The sequence below is a fragment of the Bombus bifarius genome, unplaced genomic scaffold (assembly GCF_011952205.1).
Source record: "Bombus bifarius isolate JDL3187 unplaced genomic scaffold, Bbif_JDL3187 scf7180000008138, whole genome shotgun sequence".
NCBI classification, from domain to species: domain Eukaryota; kingdom Metazoa; phylum Arthropoda; class Insecta; order Hymenoptera; family Apidae; genus Bombus; species Bombus bifarius.
The window spans coordinates 1112199-1136471 of record NW_022884466.1 but is presented as its reverse complement, the minus strand read 5'-3'; the positions used below and the strand labels follow the sequence as shown (position 1 = coordinate 1136471).

The window sequence follows — 24273 nt, the reverse complement described above, 5'->3', positions numbered from 1 at the left end:
AATTGGCGTATATATTATACTTCTTATTCTTCCTTAAAGACGAACTTATTTCACAGAACGAGTTTACTTTTGTTGATAAAATTTTATTCGTAATATATGGAAGCGAATATTATTTATGAAAGTAAACAATTCGTGTGATCGCTAAATTACTCGATGCTCGAACGCAAAGTTTGCGATGAAAATTTCAATCTTCTGTTTAAACAATTCGGATCGGGGATTATTAGGAAAATCCGTGCTCGCCAGTTTGCATCCCTCGATCTCCTGTCAGTATTCAGGTTAATTAGCGTTCTGTTGTGGTGCTGTTACGACGCCGTTCGAACGTCTCAAGCATGAAGACGCTGGTAGTATCGGGTAATCGATAATATCGAGAATATTCCAGTAACAATCGTCCATAGCGTAGGACTCCCCCCAGAAGAAACAAACATTTATTCGTTTAATAATGTGGCACGACATGAGGTAAAGTAGCATTCCACTAGCGTTATCAATTACGATGTAAACCAAAGAAAGGCATACCGAAGGAAAATAGATACAATGTCTTTCATCGTATGATTAATTTTGGATAAACAGAGAACAAATTTTAGAGAACAGAGGTATTCGTCGTTCTTGTAAATCACTGAATACGATGAAAAGGTAACACACGATGAAATAATCTCGTAATTAATATCTATTAACGCTTACAGTTAAATGTTACGACATTTATGTTCTACACGACGAACGAATAATATCAGTGACGAGGATTGTCGATTGCCAGACGTTCTCAACTGTCAACGTTTCAACCAGATTCTATACATCTACGTGTATAATTGTTAGTAAAATTTTATCGGATCTGGCGCGCGTATAATTTAGCAAAGTTGGAATAAGTAGCTTTAACGAATAAGAAAGATCAACAGCTATGCTACCATTTCTTAGATATAAAACGATGTTCTTTCTCTTAAAAACTTGGTACGCTGCACGCATCGATATTTCGTGCAAATTTCAAAATCCACGTAAAACACGTATTGACGCAACATCTGAACGTTAGCGAACAATGAGGGCTCAAGTCGCGCATTAAAACAAAACGAAACCATCTCCACATTTTTCATCGGCAGGAAAAAATAGAACAAATTTTATCCGAACAATAAAAGGAGGATACTCTATTCGAGATGTATTCAGAAACATACCGTGTTAGGTCAGTCAGAAAGTGCTGTTTTTTTTACCTTCTGCTTTCTGATATTCGAGAACACGAATAATCCTTGAAAAACACATTTCGAAAACTAACGGTAACGATAAATATATTTATTCAATTAATCCGAAGAAACAGTTGTAGACAACTTTAGAGTATGTTACTGATAAGCCTCGAACGAAAATGATCCAACTGGAAAAGAAATGTTGAAATCCGAGAATTACAGCAATATTTTTATTAGAATACATCGTCTTTCTAAATACTTTTTAATACTTTCTAGTATGAAGAAATATAATATTGAAGAAATTGAATAATATACAGGGTGGTTGGTAACTGATGGTACAAGCGGAAAGGGGGTGATTCTACGCGAAAAAAGTAGTCGAAAATATAGAATAAAAATTTAAAAAAAATTTTTTTTTTTAATTTTTCCATCGAGACAACGATCTACAGTGAGATCCGTTATAACGAGACGTGATAAAGTACACGCGTACCGAGCGAAAATTCAAAGTCGATTTTCTCGAAAACAAAGCCTCAAACGAAAAACTTTTATTCTATATTTTCAACTTCTTTTTTCGCGTAGAATCACCCCCTTTCCGCTTGTATCACCAGTTACCAACCACCCTGTATAATATTGAAGAAATATTTTCGAAGAATTACTTTCCACCTAATCATACGGGAAAGAATTGTATCGAATGAAAATCATTGGAAGACGAAGACATTCGATTTTAATTTCATGGCGAGATTAGCTCTGGCGAATGAAACATTGGCAGAATTTTCCGTACGTGAGAGATCATTGCCTTTCGGTTGATTGATGTTCAATTTCCCACGTAACCACGTCCATCGAGCGTCATCCCTGTTGTGAAGAACATAGGTCACTAGGCTCACGTAGTTGCACTCGTGTACGAATCGTAGAACGAAGTAGAAAGATCGACAGAGGAAAGGAACAAAAGGGAGTTTGAGCAGCGTAGCGTTAAGGAGTATCGGCAAGTGCTAGGCACGCCACTCGGAAGCTGTTAACCACAAAGCGGTTCTGGAGCCGCTGATTCTTTCGAGGCTGACTCGCGAGCGCATCAGTAATGGGAACAATGGAATCAAGTATGCCGGTTTGCGGCTAACGAATGGTAAAAATGTGATATAAAATGAGGCAGAGATCGAGGGCTTGCGTTTACAAAGTTCACTTAACAGACTTCGAACCGAGTTTCGTGGAAATATCGAAGTTCCAGCTAAATATAAGTAGTGGATTTGCGTTAGCGATAACATGGCCGGATTTAATTAAGATATGCTGATTATGCTTGGAATAACAAGTACGAGAATAAAAATAAGAAGATTATAAAAACGGGAGCATCGTGGTATGAGCGGAAGTAACGAAGGTATTGCGATTGTAAGAGTGGAAAGATATGCAAAAGTAAGGCAGCTAAGTAAAGGTAAGTATTATTAAAATGGCCGGCAGATTACTTATAAAAATGTTATGGTATAAATATTGTAACTTTAAGCAATTTCAATGATATTAGTTGGAAGAATTCCGATTGATTTAAGCATTACGAATAATTGAATAATACGAAGCACCTTCGAACATTGACAGAATAAAATATGTCCGGTCGAGAGGAAAGTGGCTCGAAACTAAATTGGAGCATGGTAAAGCTTGAAAAATTAATAACAAAAATGCCGCAATTTGCCGCACAGACGCGACGGTCTCCTTTATAGCGCGAATCTTTTCAAAGCGAACCTTTCGAAGAAAAATTGTGTCTTTCTTTAATCGAACAAAGTGCGCTAATTTTTACTTCTCTCATCTTTTCATAAATATATAATATGTATGTCTACATATTACAATTAAAATATGGCACGTGGAAGTCGCTAAATATTACTGTGAATTTGCATTCGGTGGTAATATTATATTAAAATTATTTTACATTTTCAATAAAGATTCTCGAAGAAATAACTAGTATTATCGAACGAGGAAAATTTTTAACTGAAAAGTAGCATTTTACAATTTTGTATGTAAATAATTACTAAATTGATTTTAATTCTCGGTTGGTATTATAAATTGGATTATAGAAAAGGTTAATTTTAAGTTTGCTTATATTTAGTTTTAAAGTATTTCATTTTAATTTGTATATTTTATATCTTACATGGTACGTGTTATCGATAGTCTTTATGACGTAAAACATACTATAGAAATTACGGTGGAATATTCTGTAATTAAGTAACTAGTCCCAAAGTCTTGTACTTGCCAACTACAACAGATTTTTAAAATGACGACAATCACTATTCTAGAACGAGGGTTAATAACAATCTCCAGGCATCCTACGACATAAATACGAAAACCTTTAGCCAGCTCCCGCGATCTAAAAAATAAAGCTGTAAACCTAATACAAAGCAGCGAAACCGAAATTCAATTCGGTCGATCAATCAGCAAGTTTCGCGGAACGATTTCGATACAAGAGATATGGTATAGAGAGCAGCAGCAGCAGCAGCAGTAGCAACAGTAACGGCAACAGCAGCGGTGGTGGTAGATAGGATGAACCAGTGGCGAATCTCAAGGATCAAGATCGCTAACGGAAGACGGATGGAAGGGCTAGGTTTGATGGAATGATTTCTGGATCTCGTCGCTGCTCTTTCTTGGCTCGTATGAGAAGAAGCGATGATTCACGCACGAAGAAAGGAGTCAAAACGTAGACTCGGAACGGAGATAGGCACAAAGCAGAAATCGGAGCATCGGGACGTTAAGAGGACTCAGAGAGGAGACGGTATTCTCCCGCATACGGTTCTCTGTTGACTGAAGCGACTTAAGTCAACGCCGCGCTCACCTACGGTCTGGCACACTACGTTCTCCTCTACTTGGTGGAGATCGTGTGGGGAGGGAAAGAGACGAGACGACGGAGTGTGCGAGAGTTGCGGTCCGGTTAGAGGGGAAAGCCAAAGGATGGAAAAGGAGAAAGACGAGCGAAGAGGAGGACGAGTAGCGCGCGGTTGGAAGCGGAGCGAGTGAGATGAGTGCGAAGGGTTCAAGTATAAGGATACCGAGGCATGCGCCGTCCTATCATATTGATCTCGCCATAGTAACGATTCTCTCTTCTCCGGCGATGTTGGCATGCACTATAGCAGGGGGACGAAGAGGGAAACCCTGACGAGAGAACGGCGGAAGGGGGTTGTACCGCATGGTATACCATGCCACCCCACGATGGGCGAATGTGGGCCGTACGGGAGTGAACGAGAACGATGGCGAGAGGAAAGGGAAAGGAAGAGAGAGAGTGGCACTGATCGAAGAAAGAGGGAACACGCAAGCGAGAGGATCGGTATCGGTTGAAGAGAGACGAAAGGCATCGGTGGCGGTGGGCTACACAGGGCGCTAGCGCCAAAGAGAGCCGAGGCGGCGATACCGCGCGGCGCTGCAGCCAAATGAGAATCAGTCCAGCGTTGGTCGCCGGCGAGGGCGCATCTGACATTCCTGTGACAAAAGATACGGACGGAGACACTTGAGGACATTGGAGAAACGGTGGAACATCCGCGATAACCATCGATCTCGAACGGATCAGAAGGATGTTAACCGTGGTAGTAGTAGCGTCACGGTGCTGACAGTCAGACGCGCTCTGGGAATCGGCGGGGATCGGACGGCGCGGAATAACTCGGATCGGAAGTCGGTCGAATGAGCTGGCTCACCGACAGACGACGACGACGACGACGACGACGACGCGTTTGTGAGCCGTGCAAGTAATTTTCGTGTACATACTCCCGACTACTCGCTATTCCGTGTGCGAGTCTGTTGTTTCTGATCCAGCGGAATACGAATCGGAGCAAGTCGTGCGCATATCAGGGTGGGAGGCAGAGAGCTAGAAACGCGAGCACACAGGGAAAATAGAGAGTTGTGTGAAATTGAGCCGAGAGTACGAGTACAACGAGAGTAGATAGAAGAGAAGAAGAGAAATGTCCTCGATGCCCAACGATGCCGCACCAAGGCACAAGCGAGCTGCTGAAGCTTAGTGCGTGCGAGGTGTACGCGCAGGGACACGCTGCAGGTCCACTGAGGCTGTCACGTGCCCCTGATAGAACGAAAACGATGCCATTGCCGTGTTCAAGGCACGTAAATTCAGGTGGACCCTCGGAAGACTGAAGACCTCAGGCTCGGGTGGAAAGTTTGCACGAAAACGTAAGAAATCTCACAGTGCCTACGGGATCCAGCTGGTCCGTTCCTGTTCGACGCGTTTGCAGCCACGTGCGAGGACAACCGAATAGTGAGGAGGTGGAGGAGGCGGAGAAGAAGCCGGTGGTGGCGGAGGTGGTGGTGATCGAGGAAGGAGCGAACTGCTCCGGTTCCTCAATCGTGCAAACATGAGACGTTGGACTCTCATGGCGGCTATAGCCCTGGCTGCATCGGGTGAGTTGTTGCGATACTAGCTAACCGATCTATCTCTCTTTTAGATACTCTGTGTCGCGGCACAGGCATATAAATACATTTTTCATTGTGCTGCTAGGCTCTCGTCCTAGAGACGATCGCTTTTCTCGCGACGCGAACGGTCGGAACCAGGTGTTGTGCTTTTCCATACAAATTTCAACCGTGTTTCTTTCGTTCTTTTTTCTTTTCTTTTCATTCTTTTTTTTTCTAGTTGCCGGTTTACTTTCACTGTTTCCTGTTATTGTCTCTGTCTCTCTTTCTATCTGTCTTTGCATTCGTCTACTTGCCCGTTTTATTTTTCTCCCTCTTGTCTCCAAAGCGCGATATGCTCTCGAAACGCACGAGACGGGTCTCTGCATGGGTCGCGCCGTAGGGATTTCCACACGGTGACGGTTTCGGTATTCGGGGCGATCTTTCACCCCTTTAAGCTGCGGCGATGTCAAAAACGCGGCCGGAACGATAAATCATCGCCAAATAATGACGCCTGTCAAAGCAGTTCTTACACGTCCGATCGAAACGAATTCGTGCTCGCGATTTGTTGTGTTAACCAATTTTCAATGACAGTCGGAGGATTAAAACGGAAGGTTGATTTATATCGCGATATTTAAGCCTTCGTTCAGCCAATGAAAATATTTACGAGTCGTGATCTTTACGTCAATTAAAAAGACGTGTCACGTATTTCACCGGCAAATCTCAATATCGAAAAAATAGCAATTCGTATCTCGAAATTTTGACAATCGCTTGTAGCAAATAAATTATTTTTTTTTCTCTCTAGAGTTTTAAAGTATCAGACGTCAAATTTTCGACTAAATTCGAACGTCGTTAACCATTTCCACGTATTAGCGAAAGTTTTCTCTCAATGCTATGCAAACAAACGTATCACTTGAGCATTCGCGCGAACGCAAGTTCAACGTTCGACCTGTTTCGAGTTCGTTATCGTCGCGAGTGCTCAAGACGCGCAGCGATTTTCAAATGAGCCCGAGGGAAGGTGTTGCTTTGCTACGTAACGTGTTGGCAGCTTGACGTCATTGGCGACGCTTCCTGCGTGACGTGTGCGCAGCCACTCTCTCGTTAGTACGCTGATTCCGGCCCGCAGACAGAACGTACACATACTCCCAACGAAATTATTGCTGTCTCAATATTTGCGCACGTAATCTGACGGATATTTTTGTTAAATTTTCGTCAATGAACAAACGCTGTTCCGCGGCTAAATTTCTTTTTCGCCATGGCAATTTCTTCTGTGAAGCTCGAAGCGTCTGTTAACGAGAAAGAAGAAGACGAGGTGGAACAATCAGCTTCCGATGCGGTAAATTTTAATTGACGCGATGCCGGATTTGTGACCGTTTCCTTATTCTGTTTTGCGGAACGTTTGATTAATTGGGACCACGATGAGAACGATCGTCGTCCTTCATCATCTGTCTTCCTCTCTGTCTTTGTCTCTGTACAACCATGACGATGTGGGCGTAGGAAAGGATTTTCCGGTGTACAACTTGCCCACGCAATTTCCAGAGACCTGTCCCTGTGTTGCTTATTCGGAGCTGTTCGATTATAGACAAAAATGAGGGAGGAATTATGAAACGACGTTTATTTTTGCTCCTTGATGTGGATTTGGAATGTTGTCAGGAAATTTCTGAACAAATTTTAATCTCTTAAGGGATGCTGACGTACATGATTCAGGTTTTAACTGGAGAAGATTTTTTGCAGAATGGCTAGATATACATATATTTTTGTTAGAAAAATAAAAGATGATTATCTTTTCTCGATCTTGTTAAATTCGTCCCTGAAGAAGCTAAAGATTGAAATTGATTGCTCCTGATAGATCAACGTCTGCAAATTCTTCAGTTCTGAAATTTTTTGGTAATTTTGACATTTTATGCAAGAGATATATGCGAATGTCTTGTGATAAAAGGAACGAAAGCAAATAATCATGTTCCTTTTGTGACAAAAAGAACATAAAGAATGAATTTGCGAATCTACGTTTACAAAGATGTAGTTGATCTCGATTTATGAACGTATCTGTAAATTTCCTAACAAGGTTTCCAATATATCCTGTGTGAATAATATATAATGCATATACATTGTGTATACATACGTACACATAATAAACACCCATGTATATTGCGTGAAATATGAATTGATCAACCGAATACTAAGCATACTAATTTCATGGCAATGCTTGACCATTAGAATTTGATCAAGACTGATAAAGAATATGTATTTCGATAAATAGATATGGAAATATGAATACCTTGGTTTTTGGTTACTATACTTCATGTTCCGTTTTTTTATTACGGAAGACCTGGCTCTTTGTAGGAAATTGTTGATGCAAAATCGAAGAAATAAATTAATTGCCTTTATAATTCATTAAATACTCCAATTTGCTTGTTCAGTATCAAAAACTTTCAAAAGAAATTTTGTCCATTTCCATATTCTGATAAATATTGAAAACATATAAAATATTTTCTTTTACGTTACCAATATTTGCAACTGTTTCACAGTTTCATAAACCTCCAACTTCGATAAGATAACATCATTCTCTATTCCACACTTTGCAACTTCCGATATATTTTACGTTGTGTACATGTTATACCACACTCTATCTTCGCGTTATAGTTTCTCCGGTCTAATCGATCTCTCGTAAGAAAGATACTGGGATACAAACGTTAAATGAATTCGTGACAAGTTTCTCATAGAAGATACAGAAGAGCGATGATCGAGTGCCGATTACGTTGCTGTATTAAGCAGTTTGTCGATTACAGTTGCAGTTGATTCATTTCATTCTTCACCTCATGAACGTTCTTCCTCGTAAATAAGCCGATATGGGCCGAAGACACGATCGACGCGTCTTTTATGATCTATGTAAACATCGTAACACACGAGTTCGGTGTTTCCCGTTCGCGTGAAACAGAGAAAACATAAAGTTAACGAGGAATCATCTGCCGCTTTTCATTTCTTTTACGTTCTATCGCAAAGGAAGAGAATGGGAAAACCGTTGATCGCTCCCGTAACTCAACGCGATACGTCGGTACGAGACGGGCGCACGTGCCGATTGCTGGTAGCGTGCGAAATACAAATGGCACGAGAACAGACGTTCCAAAAATGGACCAGTAATAATGAAACAAATTTCGAAACAACTTTATCACGCGATTAAATAATGCGTCGCCGTGACGCAAAACCAGGGAAAGTAACAATACGTCTGCAGTAACGATAGGAACGACACTACCATTCCACCCCATTATGTAAAAGCTCACCCGTAATTTGCGCACTGTACTGAACTCGGAAAAATACGTGACCCATTGTAAACCTGTATATATTCTGAGATATATCGGTGTACATCTATTCACTTAGATTACACGTGATTTCGATTTCATCGCGGAGATTTCTGAACTAATTTTTAAACAAGTTTGATCTTTTTGAAATAACAATTACCATTTAATTACTAAAACCTTTTTATATTAAAGATAATTTTACAATCCCTTTAAATTTTTAAATTGATTATCTTCTCATAAAAATTTTTCCCAAAGGTTAAATTAATGTTTCGACATGTTCTAGCTTTATAACCTGCTATAAATTTATATAGGAAAAATATTTTAAATTCTTTTATGGACACTGGACTCTTTGCTTACATAAAGTAGATAGAGAACTACGGGACGAAATTTAATAAAAGAAGCAACCAGAACACAACACCGATGCGATAAAATTTAATAGCAATCTAGATAAAAAGTTAACAGTAATTTAAAAAATAGAAAGAAAAGGAAGGAGAGATAATTTCTTTTATATAATACCATAAAATTTCATTCTTTCTCTGTCACGTAATTGCCATTGATTATTACAGTGATCGAGCCAGAGATCTACTTTATTTGAAATGGCAGCGGGACATTGAGTACCCGGGTGACCAATCGAAGCCGTACGATCAGCAGAGTGGAGGATCGGTGCTTCAGAGCACTCAGGGGGCTGTTTCCGAGCATCGACTCGCGAGTCGACAATCGGCGCCCATGCGACTGGACTCTATGTAGTATACACCAACGTCTGTCACGACGTTTGCAACACACGGAAAGGGCGACAGCTCACTCTCCGCAAATGTCGATGATTCGACGTGGCAGTCGTGTGATGTGTCGCTTTTCGTTGGTCCGGATTCGATTCTGCACTGTGCAGATGCAAGATTCCGCTCGCACACGCGTCGAGTACACGCTCTTAGCCTGTTGGCTTGACTGCATGCGTAAGCGTGTACTTACGTGTGTGGGTGGCAGTGGGCGTATGTGGGTGTATAACAGCGGAATATCGAGCGCGCACGCCTGGTCGTTTGAAAAGCGGAGGACACTGTACGAGAGAGCTAGCCTTAACACACGGTCGCACGGTTGCTGCTGCAACCGAGACACACGCACAGGCGCATGAGCTATATATGTAGAGGTCGAATGTATATAGAATATGTGGATGTGTGCCTGTCTGTGAGCGCGCGTGGGCGAAATCGCACGCTCACAGACTTGTCTTTCACCCTCTCTTTCTCCCTCACTTGTCGAGCGCACGACTCTTTCGACAGGCGCGATCATGCACGTCAAGAGTGAAAACTGTGCCAAACGCTGCGAGAAGCTCCGGGAAAACAAGCTTTCAGCTGCTGCCTGTTTTTCCCACCGCAGCCACTGTCTTTAACGGGTCCATCGTTGACCAACTTTTTTTTTATTTCTTTTATATTTTTTGGATGGTTTGTTTAAATTTGAAACATACGGATAAATTTTTTCTATTTCTTCAGAATATTTCTGGTCAGTGTTTTTCGTATAATATACTTTATTGTTTCTCTCTGCTGTTCATAAATTTTACCTTCGATAGTTAAACAGTACCACTTCAACTTCTCATTTTTTGTGTTTGAGAAATTGTTTAAAACATAATTCTGATATTTTACGTTCCTTCAGACAATATCGCGTTGTAAATGTTTATTTTAATGTTAAGGCTGCTTTTGTTTTGGATTTTTTTCTATTTTCGTTCGAAGGAACTTCTGACAAATTTAAAAACAATTTTGTTTCCTTTAAAGAGGATGAAAAAATTATTTCACTACAGGACCTATTTTTGTTCGTTTATGAATCTTCCGGTGGTTTTCACGAGCCCCGAGGCAAGGAAACGTGCCATCCTTATGAGCATTCGAGTTGCGGAGTTTTGTCGGGCGGTAATAAAAGTTTTGTCAGGCTTCGTGATTTTATATACATTGGTTTCGAACCTGTCCGGTAACAGCTAGCAATGTGAAAGGGTATAAGGTTTCATCCCGTTAAAACATTTAAACAGCAAACGCCCATGCTTTGATGAAAATTTGAAAAACCTACGTTCACGTAAAACAAAATATCCGGTAATCATGACAAGCTTTCCGGATCCCGTTGGTTTTGTAAATACATTTTTTACGGCGTGGAAAACAACGTGTGCGCGTAGTATAGATTCGTCGCATATAAATACACATTGCATTTTAAACTATTCAAACGAAAAAGAGAGAATCAAAAAGTAGTACCATTAAAATCTCCCCTTGATATATTAGAGTTAATTTTCACCTGATATTTCTCGTATTTTTTTATTTAAACCGCACACATAAACGCGCACTGCCCTATTCCTTTTGTAATCATTTACCCAATTTTTCGAAAGGAATAATTTTAGCCAAATTCTCTTAAACGCGACAGGTGTATTTTACTAAATATTTACGTCCATAGAAACTGCTTTCTAAATAAAACAAATAGAAAGAGAAACGAGTTCTATGTATAATGGATAATGACGTTTTTCATTAGAAAAATTTCAATTCTTTCTGTATATAAGCATCATTAAAATGTTTTGAGAAGTCTGTAAATAACTTCTTGTAGGAACATGAACAGACAGACACATTGAACGATCGTGTCAGAATATCGTGTCGGTAGAAATAAAAATATCAAAGGAAAGTTCTTTAGCGTTTCCCAGTTACTTTGGCCTTTTTAATAAAAATAAGATTAATGTTATATTTTATTTAATGTTATATTGTTTAATATTATATTTCGAGTTCGTCACAATGGAAGCTGTCTTTTTTACTCCAGTTGGAAGTTTTTTCTGTCAAAATTTGATTTTAAACCTCGAAGCATCAATGAAACAAGGCACGATATAACCGTGGATGGAAAATTTCCCTATGGTGATTTTGAGATTGAGCGTCTAATTATGAAAAAATAGGCAAATATAGCGGAAGCACTGGTCAAATCCCTTGGAAAGCTATCGCGATGTTACAGAGAGAAACGAGCTTTGACTCACAAGATTTCTTCGTGGTCATCTCTTTTTTAGAATAGAGGTCGTTAAAATTTCAAACGTTGCGCGGCGCGTTTCAACTGCGCGTGGGCGTGCATACTCTCACTATATTTTCCTGTATTTCTCGTCTCTTTCACTTCTCTGTTTCTTCTTCTACTCCTTTGCTTCGCTTCACAACTCTCACCGATCCTTTTCATTTTTTCCTTCGTGTCTTCTTTCTATCTCTATCGCATCGTTTCTCTATAATTCATCGCGTTTCTCCAATCTTTTTTACCTTTGTTCCTCCCGCTTTTATATTAAACTTTTAGTTCCTCGCCGGCCAACCAAATTCTTCACTATTCTTTCTTTTCTTATCGTTGCACTGTCTCCTTTATTCTTGCGAATATTTTTTGTCTAATTTGTGTCTCAAATTTTTTCGTTTGTATCTTTCTTTATTTTCTTCATTTTTCTTTCCAATCTATCTGATCTTTGTTTCACGAACTGGATACGTTCGCGAAAGGTACCGATTTCCTGTTCTGTATTTACTATTGTTGTGTTACGTTGCAATTTCTTATTTTCGAAGCTTTAAAATTGGATTTCCCTTGTGCGCGTGCGCGTGCGCTTGTGTATGTGACGAAACTCATTATTCCTGCATAATTGTGAAGCATTTGTAGCGAATCAAAATTTGACTTACAGGGTTCGATTGTTCTTTTTTCACGAAGTATTTTAGTCATGAAGGGATAAAAGAAATGGAAACAACAAATTATAAGTTACCAGCAACGAAGTCCAAGTTATGAATTACTTATCACTAATAATATTAATTAAATTATGTAAGAAAGTCCTGAGACGAACGTTTTCATTACCTCGTTAAAATTGAAATCAAGTTTTTAATACAAAAGAACAAAGACGTTATAAAAATATAAATTTACTTTAATAAGAATAATGATATAATAATAACGGGAAATGTTATATCAGTTCAAAGGTAAAGCAAAAACGTTGACATTTCCTCGTTTCATCGTGTCACTCGCTGTGTAATAATATTTCTATTATAAAAATAGCGTGAGTCGACTACTTGTACTGATAACACGAACTGTAGTATACAAGTTTCTCTACTAAAGTTTAGCTTTTCGTCATCGTTCTTAGCTTAGCGTTTTCTCAAATTGGAGATTTTGTCGCAAGTATCATTTTTCTCCGAGTCCCTCATCGTTACCGAATGATCTTATGAAAAGATTTATTCCAGTTTTTTGCTCGCTCATCCAAATGCAATCATGTTTCGCGATATAACAAAGCAACCTATTTATTTGGCCAGCCTCTTTTCTCCAACCCCTCGTCAATTTATTTTCTTATTTTCTTCTTTGCTTTCTCTCACAGTTATTGTTACTGCGACAACATTTCGGATCTTCTACGTATATACCTATATCAGCTCGGAATTAACAATGTTCCAAGCTATTTCTCCTAGAGCATTCGGGCGAACACATCGATCCGCCATTGTGTTTTACCACGAACTACAATCTCAGTTCTCGCTACGAACAACGATCACTGTAATTTTATCGTCGATTGTGATGTCGTTACGATCACGGCAGAAAGGTGAGCAGCTCAGGATTTTGGTTACCTATACTACGGATTTCGTTATATGAATAACTCGATTTCTAAGAAAAAAACCCATGTTCGAGCAAATTCATCATAAAAGTTCGAATACGATGAAAGTTATAGCGACAGATTGTACTAGCTCGTTTTAGTGAAAATTCCCGAAATAATTATTTTCACGTTCGTAATTGTAAAAGTAATCAGGAGAAAGAAATTGTATTAGAAAGTGAGTTTAATTAATTTTTACATATGGACAAGCTTATATTACTTTATATTGATACGAGGATTCCAAGGAAATATTACACAGACAATATTTTAAAGGTACAAAAGCTTCAGAAGCTTGAGAATGAAAAATGATAATTAAACATATAGGAATTTAAGTTGTTATTTTCATGCGAGCTTATTAATTTATATATTCACTACGTACTTATTAAACAAAACAACGAATTTCCGAGCAAGAATAAAATTAGCTCGTGAAAACACTTACTGTAGATTAACTTACAGAACGGATCTTCGTAAATTGCGTGAATGCAAGAAATTTGCTGAAATTGCCAGGATTGAATTATTGGATAGCGCTAATATTACTTTATCGACATCGTTTATACCATGTACACAGCTTATTTACCCCTTAGAACGAGTAGAGAGATCCCTATAATTTTATCGACAGTTACAACGTCGTTGGGTTGAAGTAGGCTAAGGAAATCTTGATTGATTCTACTCAGGCTGTTACTTCTGGAAAAATATCGTCATCAGAAAATGATCTGAAATGGTTATTTTTTATTCGCTGAGTTTTTACTTTATCAAAAGATCTATAATATATAAAAATTGACATATCTATGATAATAAGCATTTACATATATATTTATGAAAATTAAAAACATAAAGGAGCCAATTTCATACGCAATACACTGATACATGGCTCTACTTGTACTAAAAGATTCAAGAAACTGCTTGTTCATTCTTCTGTGTCAGAGAGTATTCTCCTAGCGATTTATCTTGACCGAATGACGACGTACTTCAAAAAGGGTCGAGTCTTCTCTCGACGAGGAAACAGCTAAATATTTACGTGGTATAATCTGAAGAACTTGGCGCACGAACCGTCTGATAACACCGACCAAAAAAGCATCAGACAATTCGATCGATTTAGGTATTAAACGTTTAGGTATTAAATAATCCACGTGCTATCGCTATTAAACTCTGTTTGGTCCAGCAGCCGGCTAATTTCAGCCGAACCAAGTATAACCGCGAAAGTAACCCCTTTAATAATGCAACACACGATGAGTGACGTGATGTCCGACGAAATATGATTCGACGAAGAAGAAAGGAAAGACGATGTCCTACATTTTATCAGGATGAAAATATCGAGGCGCAAATGTCAAGGAACATTAAAAAGCAATTAAATTGCAATAACTATAAACAAAATTTCTTTGAGAAAGGCTGATGTCGCTGGGAAGTGCTTTTTGTTTCCTGCAATTTGCTGTTCTTTTTTATTTTTCTTTTTCCGTAGCCTGCAAAGATATCGGCCGAGAAGAGTTCGCCAACAGGGACACGGTCGAGCACAGACGTTAATTAAATTTTCCTTAACCGCGGTATTTGATGCGGCACCGGCCCTGAAACGCTTAATTTCGTGATCAGTATTCATAAATTCAGTTGCCATTAAACGCGCATTTTTATCTCTCGGTGATAAATCAGCGTCGAACGAATATCTTAAAACGTCGCAAAAATCTCGCTGTCTCCCCGGTTCACCTAAATTATTATGCAATTAATGCGTTCTGTAAGTCGATTTCCCGTTCGATTTGCAAATAATGAAAGTTAGTTTTCGAATATGTATTATACAGTAGTACTGTGAAAAAAGCCCTAGGCCATATTTTTCACAGACATAAAATATTTATTTGTTTGAAATTAATCCATACTTTGAGCAAATTATCAATAATTTTTAAATTAAACGTTTCTCAAATTTACGTTTGACGGATGGCTTAAAACTTTTACATGGTGTGCTATACCTATTCTCGGGATAACAAACGAGGGAAAGAATCGACTCGATACTACTATCGAAAAAGGAAGGCTCGCGTGAGAGTCGAGAATTTCTCAACTTTTAATAGCTACACGTATATTTCGTGTTAAAGGGTACGAAACTTTACGCCAATGATGTATTAGACAGTTCGGGTGACTTACAGGGGAAGGTACTTTGAAGGGTCGGAAGATCGTCCCATTTACCACTCATAGCTGGCTTTCAAGAAAGGTATTATTGATCCATGAAGACGGATTTCAACTGGAAACCGTTTCGCATCTCAGGCTAGCGAGAACGATACGTATCTGAAAGATTATTTTGCAACGTCTTATCAATTTAGCCAAGTCATTCACATTTTTAATACATTCACCTTCTATTTTCGATATCCTTCCAAGGATCAAATCCTTGATACTAATATTCTACAATATGAAACCAAACTGAATAGTTGCCTTTTCGTATGTATTTCTTGATCCATATTGACATAAATGAAAGTTATTGATATTGTACACAATAATTTACGAATAATTTGCGAATTTATTCATTTCTTCAAATTAAATAATTGTAAATTACATTTGTATCCTGTCAAGAGATCTGTAATATGTTAATTAATGATAACGATAACGTTTTCGAAAAATATGTGCTTGTATTACTAATAATCTATAAAAGAGAAAGTATGTTCTCCACGATTAAAAATCATTCGATCTTGGGAAGGGTAAAAGCATCAATATTTGTGGAAGTAATTAATCAAAACGATTGTCCAGAGTACCAAAGAAACTTTCATCAATTTCAGCTTTCGAATTTAATATACCTTCGACTATGATTATCAGAACAAGCCACATAATATCACGGAAAGGTTTCTATCAACGAAACGTCTCGCCATTAACATTCGCCATGAACGTAAATGCGTAGCCTAGCTATACTTCCTGTCGCTTTGCTTGTCCAAGTTTCATGCAGGTCGTAATGGGAGGCAATATGAGCAAATAGTTAGTTTCGAAGTGAGATGAGGGGCGGGGAGGGGAGCAAGCTTTATCACTGGGTTTCCGGTGCAACAGCTTACAATCTGACATAGTTACATATCGACTGAGCGTCTCGTGTACATACACGTTTCGAATACACGCGTCTTTGCGTAGACGTGTACGCGGGGATCCCGATTCGTCCCTCCACCCGTGTGTCAGTTCACATGAAACGCACGCAAATCCTTTCCCGCGGTTTATCCATCGAATATCGCACTCTGTCATTTCGTTCATCGTTCTCCACCCCTTTTCCTTCCTTTATTTTTTCCTCTTTCCCCCTTTTTTGTATTTTATCGGCAGTTACGCGCCATACCTTTGCACGTTTTGTGTCCTTTGTTTCGGATAATTGCCAGCAACAAAATGGTACGATGCGAACGTAGATGATTCCACGGTGAATTTGATTTGGCGTAGAATCAATTTTTATGCGGCTAAAACGTCGCCGTTGAGAATTTTCACGCTCACCATCGCAATGATGAAAAGCTTTCCAAAATCATCTTTACCAAAAGATAGATAAAAGTAGAGCAATTTAGGAAGATGCAGATACAGCTACCATAACAGAAAATTGTTTCCATTATTCGTTACCATTTCCCAATTATCTTGGTAATGTTTTCAGTTGCAGGCATACGTAGTTAGAATAAAAATGCCATGACAATTGAGCGGTATGTTGTTCCAAATAAGAGCATGAACAAACGGATAGATTATTTCCTTTTGTTCGTTATCCTCTACGTATCGTTTCATGCACCTTCTTCGTTTCTTCTTTTAAATCGTTTAAGGAATGTTAAATTCGAACACTCGCTTCTGCCTGCCTAAAAATTCATTCAACATTCCATTGTGCGTTATGAGAACACTGGGCTGACCATTCATACGAGAATTTAATTGTCAGCCATGCGAACGGGAGCGAGATTGACGTTTATCGATTCCACGTCAATGTCTCCTTCCAGTGGCAGCCACCGCGATTGGTGTATCAGCCTTTCGCTTCTTTCTCGCGGTTATATGCCCGGTTTTTCCTCTTGCTAACAGCGAGATATACGACCTTTTTTCAAGCTTTACCAAGATGTAAACATTGCAACAGCGATTGCCATTGTTAGATGTTCCCTATGATTTTTAATCGTTAAATAACAGTAATTAAATTTTTGCCAACACAGAATAAAAACAATCTATTAATGTCACATATCATTTTCGTATTAACCGGCTATAATCCCAGCCCCATAGGGGTTAGTTGAAAAGAAGTGTAGCGTAATAAAAATTAAAAAAAAAAATGAAGAAATGAGGATATTTCTCTTCTAGGTAGCAAGTCCATTTTTCAAAGCTCAGCTTTTGCTTCGTTTTTCTATTAAACGTAGAGCCGTGTCGTTATCTCTCACTCACGATAGCATATTAACCGTAGCAGCGAACAATTCGAGCCATTTCTAACGTCTTCTTTCTTCAATAACGAAGAGATATCGTTAATGCAAGAAAGTGCGACGATGATAAATCGAGAGCGATTCATGGTACACAGGAAAGCAAAGAGAATTTCTAGAAATACCGTAGCAGCAAGTTACATGATACATCATTCCGCAATCAAAAATGAAATCGCAATCTACACGATGGTCAGGTAAAAATTACCGTAAACCCCGATTAAGAACGTTACCAATTAAAAACGACACCAATTACAATAAAATGTCTCGAGATTGTCTCGTCTGGAATGCAATCAGGACGATGATCAGCAACACTTTAATCAAAGACAATCAACTAATGACAACGATAATTGCTGTTGGCGCTGGCGAAAATATTAAAGATTCTTTATCTCGGTTCGTGGAAAGCTGGTCGCACAACGAGAGTGTCTTTCATCATGCCAGGCTACATTCATTTTCCTCTTTTTTTCTGTCTTTCCGAGAAATTCCTCCTTTGGCATAGAGGTACGTATTTCTTCAGCGGCAAAAAAGTAAGCCCTGTAACAATCGATATTCCCTTTTCCCCTTCCGGAACTTTGCGAGAGTTTCTTCGCTCGTTCGTCCGGCCGTGTGTTTTCAAATTTTTACGCTCACCACTTTTCCTGTCTCCTTCACCCCTTTCAGGTCCGGTCATGTGCAAATGTACGCGTTCGCGTGTATCAGCTGGCACAATGCACACTCTTCCTAATTCGTCGTATGCGATCGCGCATCCGATTGTTTCGAGGTAGATTGCTTCCATTACGGGCTGTGGGTATGTCGCCTATGCCGACGAGGAAGATGGAGAATGCGAGATTATGCGATATTTCGAACACGGTTCCCCCTAAGGAGACGGCGTTTCTCTACTCCGTGATATCGAGTCAACTATCGATTACCGAGATTTTCCGCCTAGGTTTATGCGCGTTCAACGAGCAAACTAAGAGGGTGAGTCGGAGGAAGGAATTGAGAAATTGCGCCCCGGTACCGGAGGTACGCCGCCCGATCTGCATATTTAGAAACAATACAGAATTCGAGGGTCCGTGAATATTTAACTGGCTCTCTAATTGCCTGGCTCTTCGAGCGGCTTCAGATTCGAATTACAAGAACGCGCGATGTGATTAATTAATTTCAAGAACCGCTTGTTATTGACAGATTACCTGCTAATTTTTTAATTAAAATGAGTTTTTAGAAATAGATTGCGAATGTGTGGCACTGCGAGCAGCGTAAATATACAAAAATATGAAAGAATAATATATGCAAAATAAAAAAGGAAACACATCAAAGATTGGAAAATTGACGGTTTCTTCTATATTTAAAGCTTAATTTCTTCTGAAAAAATTATACAAAGTACCTTTCATTCGTGTCCTTTGACAAGCACGATATGTATCTCTTTATTGATTCTTTCTTATTGACTTTGAATGCGCCTCCAAATCGAGCGTACCTCAGCGAAATTCGTGCGGATAAAGTACGACAATGTTGATAACAGGAGGCAATGTCGGATACATAGATGCTGAGAGGATAACCATAGCCTCGGTTCGTGAAGATTTTATCAAAAGTTTCTCGGGGGTGGGTACTTGTTATTGAAATTCCACTCTGTCGAGACAAAACAAAAGACTCAAGTTCCTACCCCTCTCGTTCCTGGGGAATTGGATCTGTGTACGACCGATGCATATTCGAACCGGCTTCGAAAATTGAATTCGATGCACACAGGACTTGGCTGTGCAGTAAAAAATATTGGATACGATCGACTCAACTTTTCCAATTTGCAATTCACAAAACGGTAAATCGACGATTCGCTGAAACCTTAAATTCTCGCGTCATCATTTCTTTCACTAACTTGTTTTTTCTTTTTTTTTATCGATCGTTACTCTCTATTCTGAATATCAACTTTAATAGTCTACTTACGCTTCGTTTTTACGATACGTTACAACGCAATCTCGTTAATATGTTCAGCGACGTGCTTGGTGTGTCGTAAATTAATTTATTAGCTATCCACGCGTGGGCTTTAAATTCTCACTGTAAAATTATGATGTTTGCTCGCCAGTTTATTGAACACGATGATATATGATTCTATTATTAGCAAACAGAAGCTGAAACGACATATTTGATATATACATATTATATGTCATGTAAAAGTATATATATATATATATATATATATATATATATATATATATATAAAACTTTCAGTGAGAGTCAACGTGAAACCAAAATGTTTGTTTTTATCTGCAAACTAATCTAGATTCATAGGATACTAAACCTGTGGCACGCGTTTGAAACGATCTATATCACTTTCCACCGCTTGTAAGCTATGTATAGGAACATTGATCTATTTCCAGCATTTTCCTAGTCACTTTTTTTATTTTCCTTCGTTTCACGAATCTGAATCGAAAGTGAGCCAAGATGGGAGGCAATATTTGGAAATTGTGGGAAATGTTTCCGTTCTATCTGTACATGTACATATCCACTCGAACATAAAGGAAAAGCGAAAAGATGAAGAGAGAAAAATAAGAAGAAATCGCAACGACTTTTAATAAATAACTTATGTGACATATGAAATCAAAATTCCTTTCAAAAGCGTTTCACATATTGAACGCGCAGGAAGGTTACAATTCCACACGTAACAATGGTTGTACGTGTATTGGATTCTACGGCGAAGTAAGCGGAGAAAGGTAGAAAAAAAGTAGAACAGTAAAAAAGGGGTCAGTGAGTAATTCAGAAAGCTTACTACAGTGTACCGTCTCGATATACTATTAGAATTTCATATTGGTCATTTAGTCGGTTCGAGGATGGCTGCGTGTTCGTGAATATATGGTCGCGTTATCTCTTCATGGAACTAGGAAACTCTACCGAAACGCGGGCATCGTTGAATATATTTAATTGAATGTCCAGATAAAAATATGAAACCGTGTAGAGATAGAGCAGTTTTAAAAATGCGTGCAAATTGTTTATAATTTATACGTTCCGTAAACATGTCTTGTACGTTAAAATAAATTTAAATATTTTAGCTTAATCTGAATTTTATACGATCTTGGAATCGCACTTTTCGATTTCCTCATATCACAATTACGATGTTAAAATACAGAATTCGATAACACAAAGTAAACTGACTGAAAAATATTGAACATTGGGCCTCGATAGCTTGACCCCATAAAAACATCTTCAAATTTATCAACGAAATCAATCTCCCACACTTCAGAGAATCGAACAAACAATCCGCACTGCAAACTGAATCGGGCCATCGAATAAAATTCAATTATTCTCCGCGAAATTTCCAGGAGAACGCGTGCGGAATTCACGGTGTAAGTTGGATTCGTAAACTGGCCCGGCTGATTCGTAAACTGCAGAGATCGGCGCAATTGTCCCGTGCCGCTGGTTTCCAAAGAGAGATATCATCGGGCCGTTAAACCTGGCTCGATGATCGAAAATTAGTGCGTGCGACTGCAGGCAAGGTAAACGAGTGCCAAAGGCAGTTAACAGGTCGATAATGCACGGCCTTCGGTAGAGCAGCCATATGACATGGCACGGATGAAAAGGAAAAGGCGGTGAGCGCATAAAACTTGCAGCCACTCCTGTCTCCAGGAGTGTCAAGGGTCGGTGACTCCCAGGCGGCCGTTCTTTCTAGCTCCCTTGAAAGAAGCTCGGCTTGCCGTACGGATCGATTCGGGCGCGTATACATCGTAGGCATCGCGAGGCGGAAACACACCGAGCCACGGTTCAGTGAAGTGCACGAGTGTACGTCACGTTGTAGGAAGATGTCGCCGTTTCTGCTAACCGATGTTCCACTTCATGCTAACTGCAGACAATCTGCAGAATTCTGGATCAATTAAGCCTGATTGGGGATGGGCGCGATCTACCTGACTGCAGTCGACGTGAAGGAGCGGCTTTTACGTGTTTTCTACAACGGATCAACAAGCGCCGAGCAACAAGATCCACGCCGTAAATTAGAGCGACGTCGAAAACAGCTACCGAATATTACAGCATCGAGGAGGTCGTTGAGATAGTGTTCAAAGTAAGAAACAGGGGATGCAGAAGGAGGAAAAACTTTTGTTTCGAATTCGACAGTATAGTTAAAATACCTTTTTCCTGGGATGTCTTTGTCATTTCGTGTACTCGTATATTCATAATTGTTACTTACGTGGAGATTGAGATTTCTTTGTGCACTTTTGACAACGATATAGAAGGAAATCTCGTCTCGAGATTTTTCTATATCGATTTACCCAATTAAGGACTTTCTTCTACGATACCACAGATTGAAACTAAAAGTCAAATTATTCTTGATTAACCTCTTAGGTACAGTTGAATTTTGTGCGGGGCTGTTTCTCTGTACGGCAGAGTTTGACGCGAATTATGCGTAAACGACGAGCAATGTGTGATAATGCTGTTCTCTACGCAAGTTATACAAAACGCAGTTATAAAAAATTTCATTCCAAAGATGTAATGGACATACTTTAACTTTAATAATTTACTTTAATAATTAATAATACAATTGAGTGTGATATATTTTAAAGCACTGTACAACACATAGACCCACGTTACAATTTTCACACTCATAGCGCAATAGTGTTTTTCAAATTACTCTTCGTTTTATGTTTTGAAGCGACATTTTCAGGTTGAAGATTCTAAAAAATTATAAAGATATGGATCGGCATGTTAAAAGGAGCATCTAATAATCGTATATTTATTTTAATGAAAAGTAACAATTGATATCTGGCACTGGCCTATTAAAAACAAAGGCTATATATTCTGCCTGTATATCGTTAACACTGTTATAAAACGTTGCGAGGACAAAAAAAGTGTGAGGCAAGACAAATGAAATAGATCATTTAGTTCAAACGGTGAGCGAATGAGTCAGTAGAGTGAGTCACTATAGTGGCGCGTCGTAATATAAGATGACATCCGCGAAAGCCACTATAGTGGCGCATAGTACCCAAGAGGTTAACTTAAAATCAAAGAGAGGCAGGCACGATACAGAGAAAATTTTAGTAATAACTTGTGGAATAATCTGAGACACAATATTATCTGAATCAGCGGAAAATCACAAAGAGATCGAGGATTGCTACCGAAGAATAATGAGAGAACGAGGAGATTTAGGAGCAGAGTCAATGTTCCCGAAGCGAACAAGTTTCTAAGTCTGATATATATTACGCAAGTTATAGATGTAGCTGTCATCAAAAAGGAACAGCCTCTTGCCAATCTTTTGTCGATTCTGGAAAAGACGGTGAAAGACCACAGATTTCAGCGTAATTTTTCAAAGTAAATAAGAGAGTTAGAGAAAATCATCACGATCTATATCGATATTTTCTCGACTGACTCGTTAATTCCCTACCCGTTCCTTTTGTATCAGCCTTTTTCATCAGATCACAGTGGCCGATTGAAATCTACAATGCGATGTACGTCGCGGCACCAAAGGACTGGAATCCTTTCATCCTTGAAAAGAGCATAGACAAGGAAGGTACTTTTTTTCATTTGTTCTATTAATTTCTACCGGATAGCAATAAATTCCACAGATCAAAACTTTATTCCCGTTGTCATCCAGGACGTGGTGGTAGCATGCCTTCGAATGTTCTCTAATGGTGGATGCCCGTAAAAGTAAAGCTCCGAGGGAAGTTTGGCAACACAAACAAGCCTTCTGGATACATCTTTTTGTTGTACACGAATGTTACAGGTTACGTTGTTTACGTTCGATTACGGAGTATCCAAGTAACGACCACTACGGTATGTCTTGTCATTCCACGATCGTTCGAAGGACTGCGAAAAGATCTGGTTAAAGATCTGGTTTGTTTTCTCCACCGAAGAAATACTTCTTTCTGATCAATTAATTAACTTCTACGTGGAGGTTAAACCCATCTTTTTGTTATCATTGTAGTTTGCTCCTCCGTGTATTTTAAAAATTACGCATAGAAATATAATATCGATTGACACCTGACTACGAACTTCGGTGTTTGAACGACGCACGTTATCGCCTACATCATTATTCTATTACCCTGCTGTAATCTTAATTTTCCTGAACAGCGTAATAGCAAAATTACTTTGCACGAAATAATTTTGAAGTTCTGTTAATCGTTTAATAATTTAACGAGCCGTATCGAAGAAACAAGCTTCTTGTTAATTTTCTTGTTAACCTCATAACGATGTTCCATCGTGGATGAACGTGGATCGATCCCCGCGAGTGTCATTAACCGCTGAAAAGTTTCTGCTATTCAGACCTTTCTAAGACGGTCTAGTATCATCGATCGAATAACGTGACCATTTAAGACCCTCGATTTCCTTTAGTGACTGATTCCCTAGGTGTTTGTCGGTATTCGTACGCTACGATCACCAACGAAAATGTGAGTACAATTTATTCGCGTGCCACGGAAACGAGGTCGACCGAATCAGCGGGAAATGAATTTTCTGCTGTTCGCGGAGGAAAGGACTCGACTACCTTTTGCTATCGAGGCAAGTAGACCGCACAGTAGCGCGATCGATCA

General features: G+C 39.1%; 1 protein-coding gene across 3 annotated transcripts in view; it reads left to right on the top strand.

The window, feature by feature from the left end:
• The first annotated feature begins 4423 nt into the window (after positions 1 to 4423).
• LOC117208492 (neuronal acetylcholine receptor subunit alpha-7-like) overlaps positions 4424 to 24273 on the top strand; it is a 159867-nt gene continuing 140017 nt past the window's right edge. Inside the window, exon 1 of one of the 3 annotated variants that reach the window (XM_033449687.1) lies at positions 4424 to 5537. In XM_033449687.1, the coding sequence (XP_033305578.1) occupies positions 5492 to 5537 (46 nt within the window). In that variant the 5' untranslated portion in view covers positions 4424 to 5491. The remainder of the gene's footprint in view (positions 5538 to 24273) is intronic. The other 2 variants (XM_033449688.1, XM_033449689.1) reach the window with 2 other exon arrangements.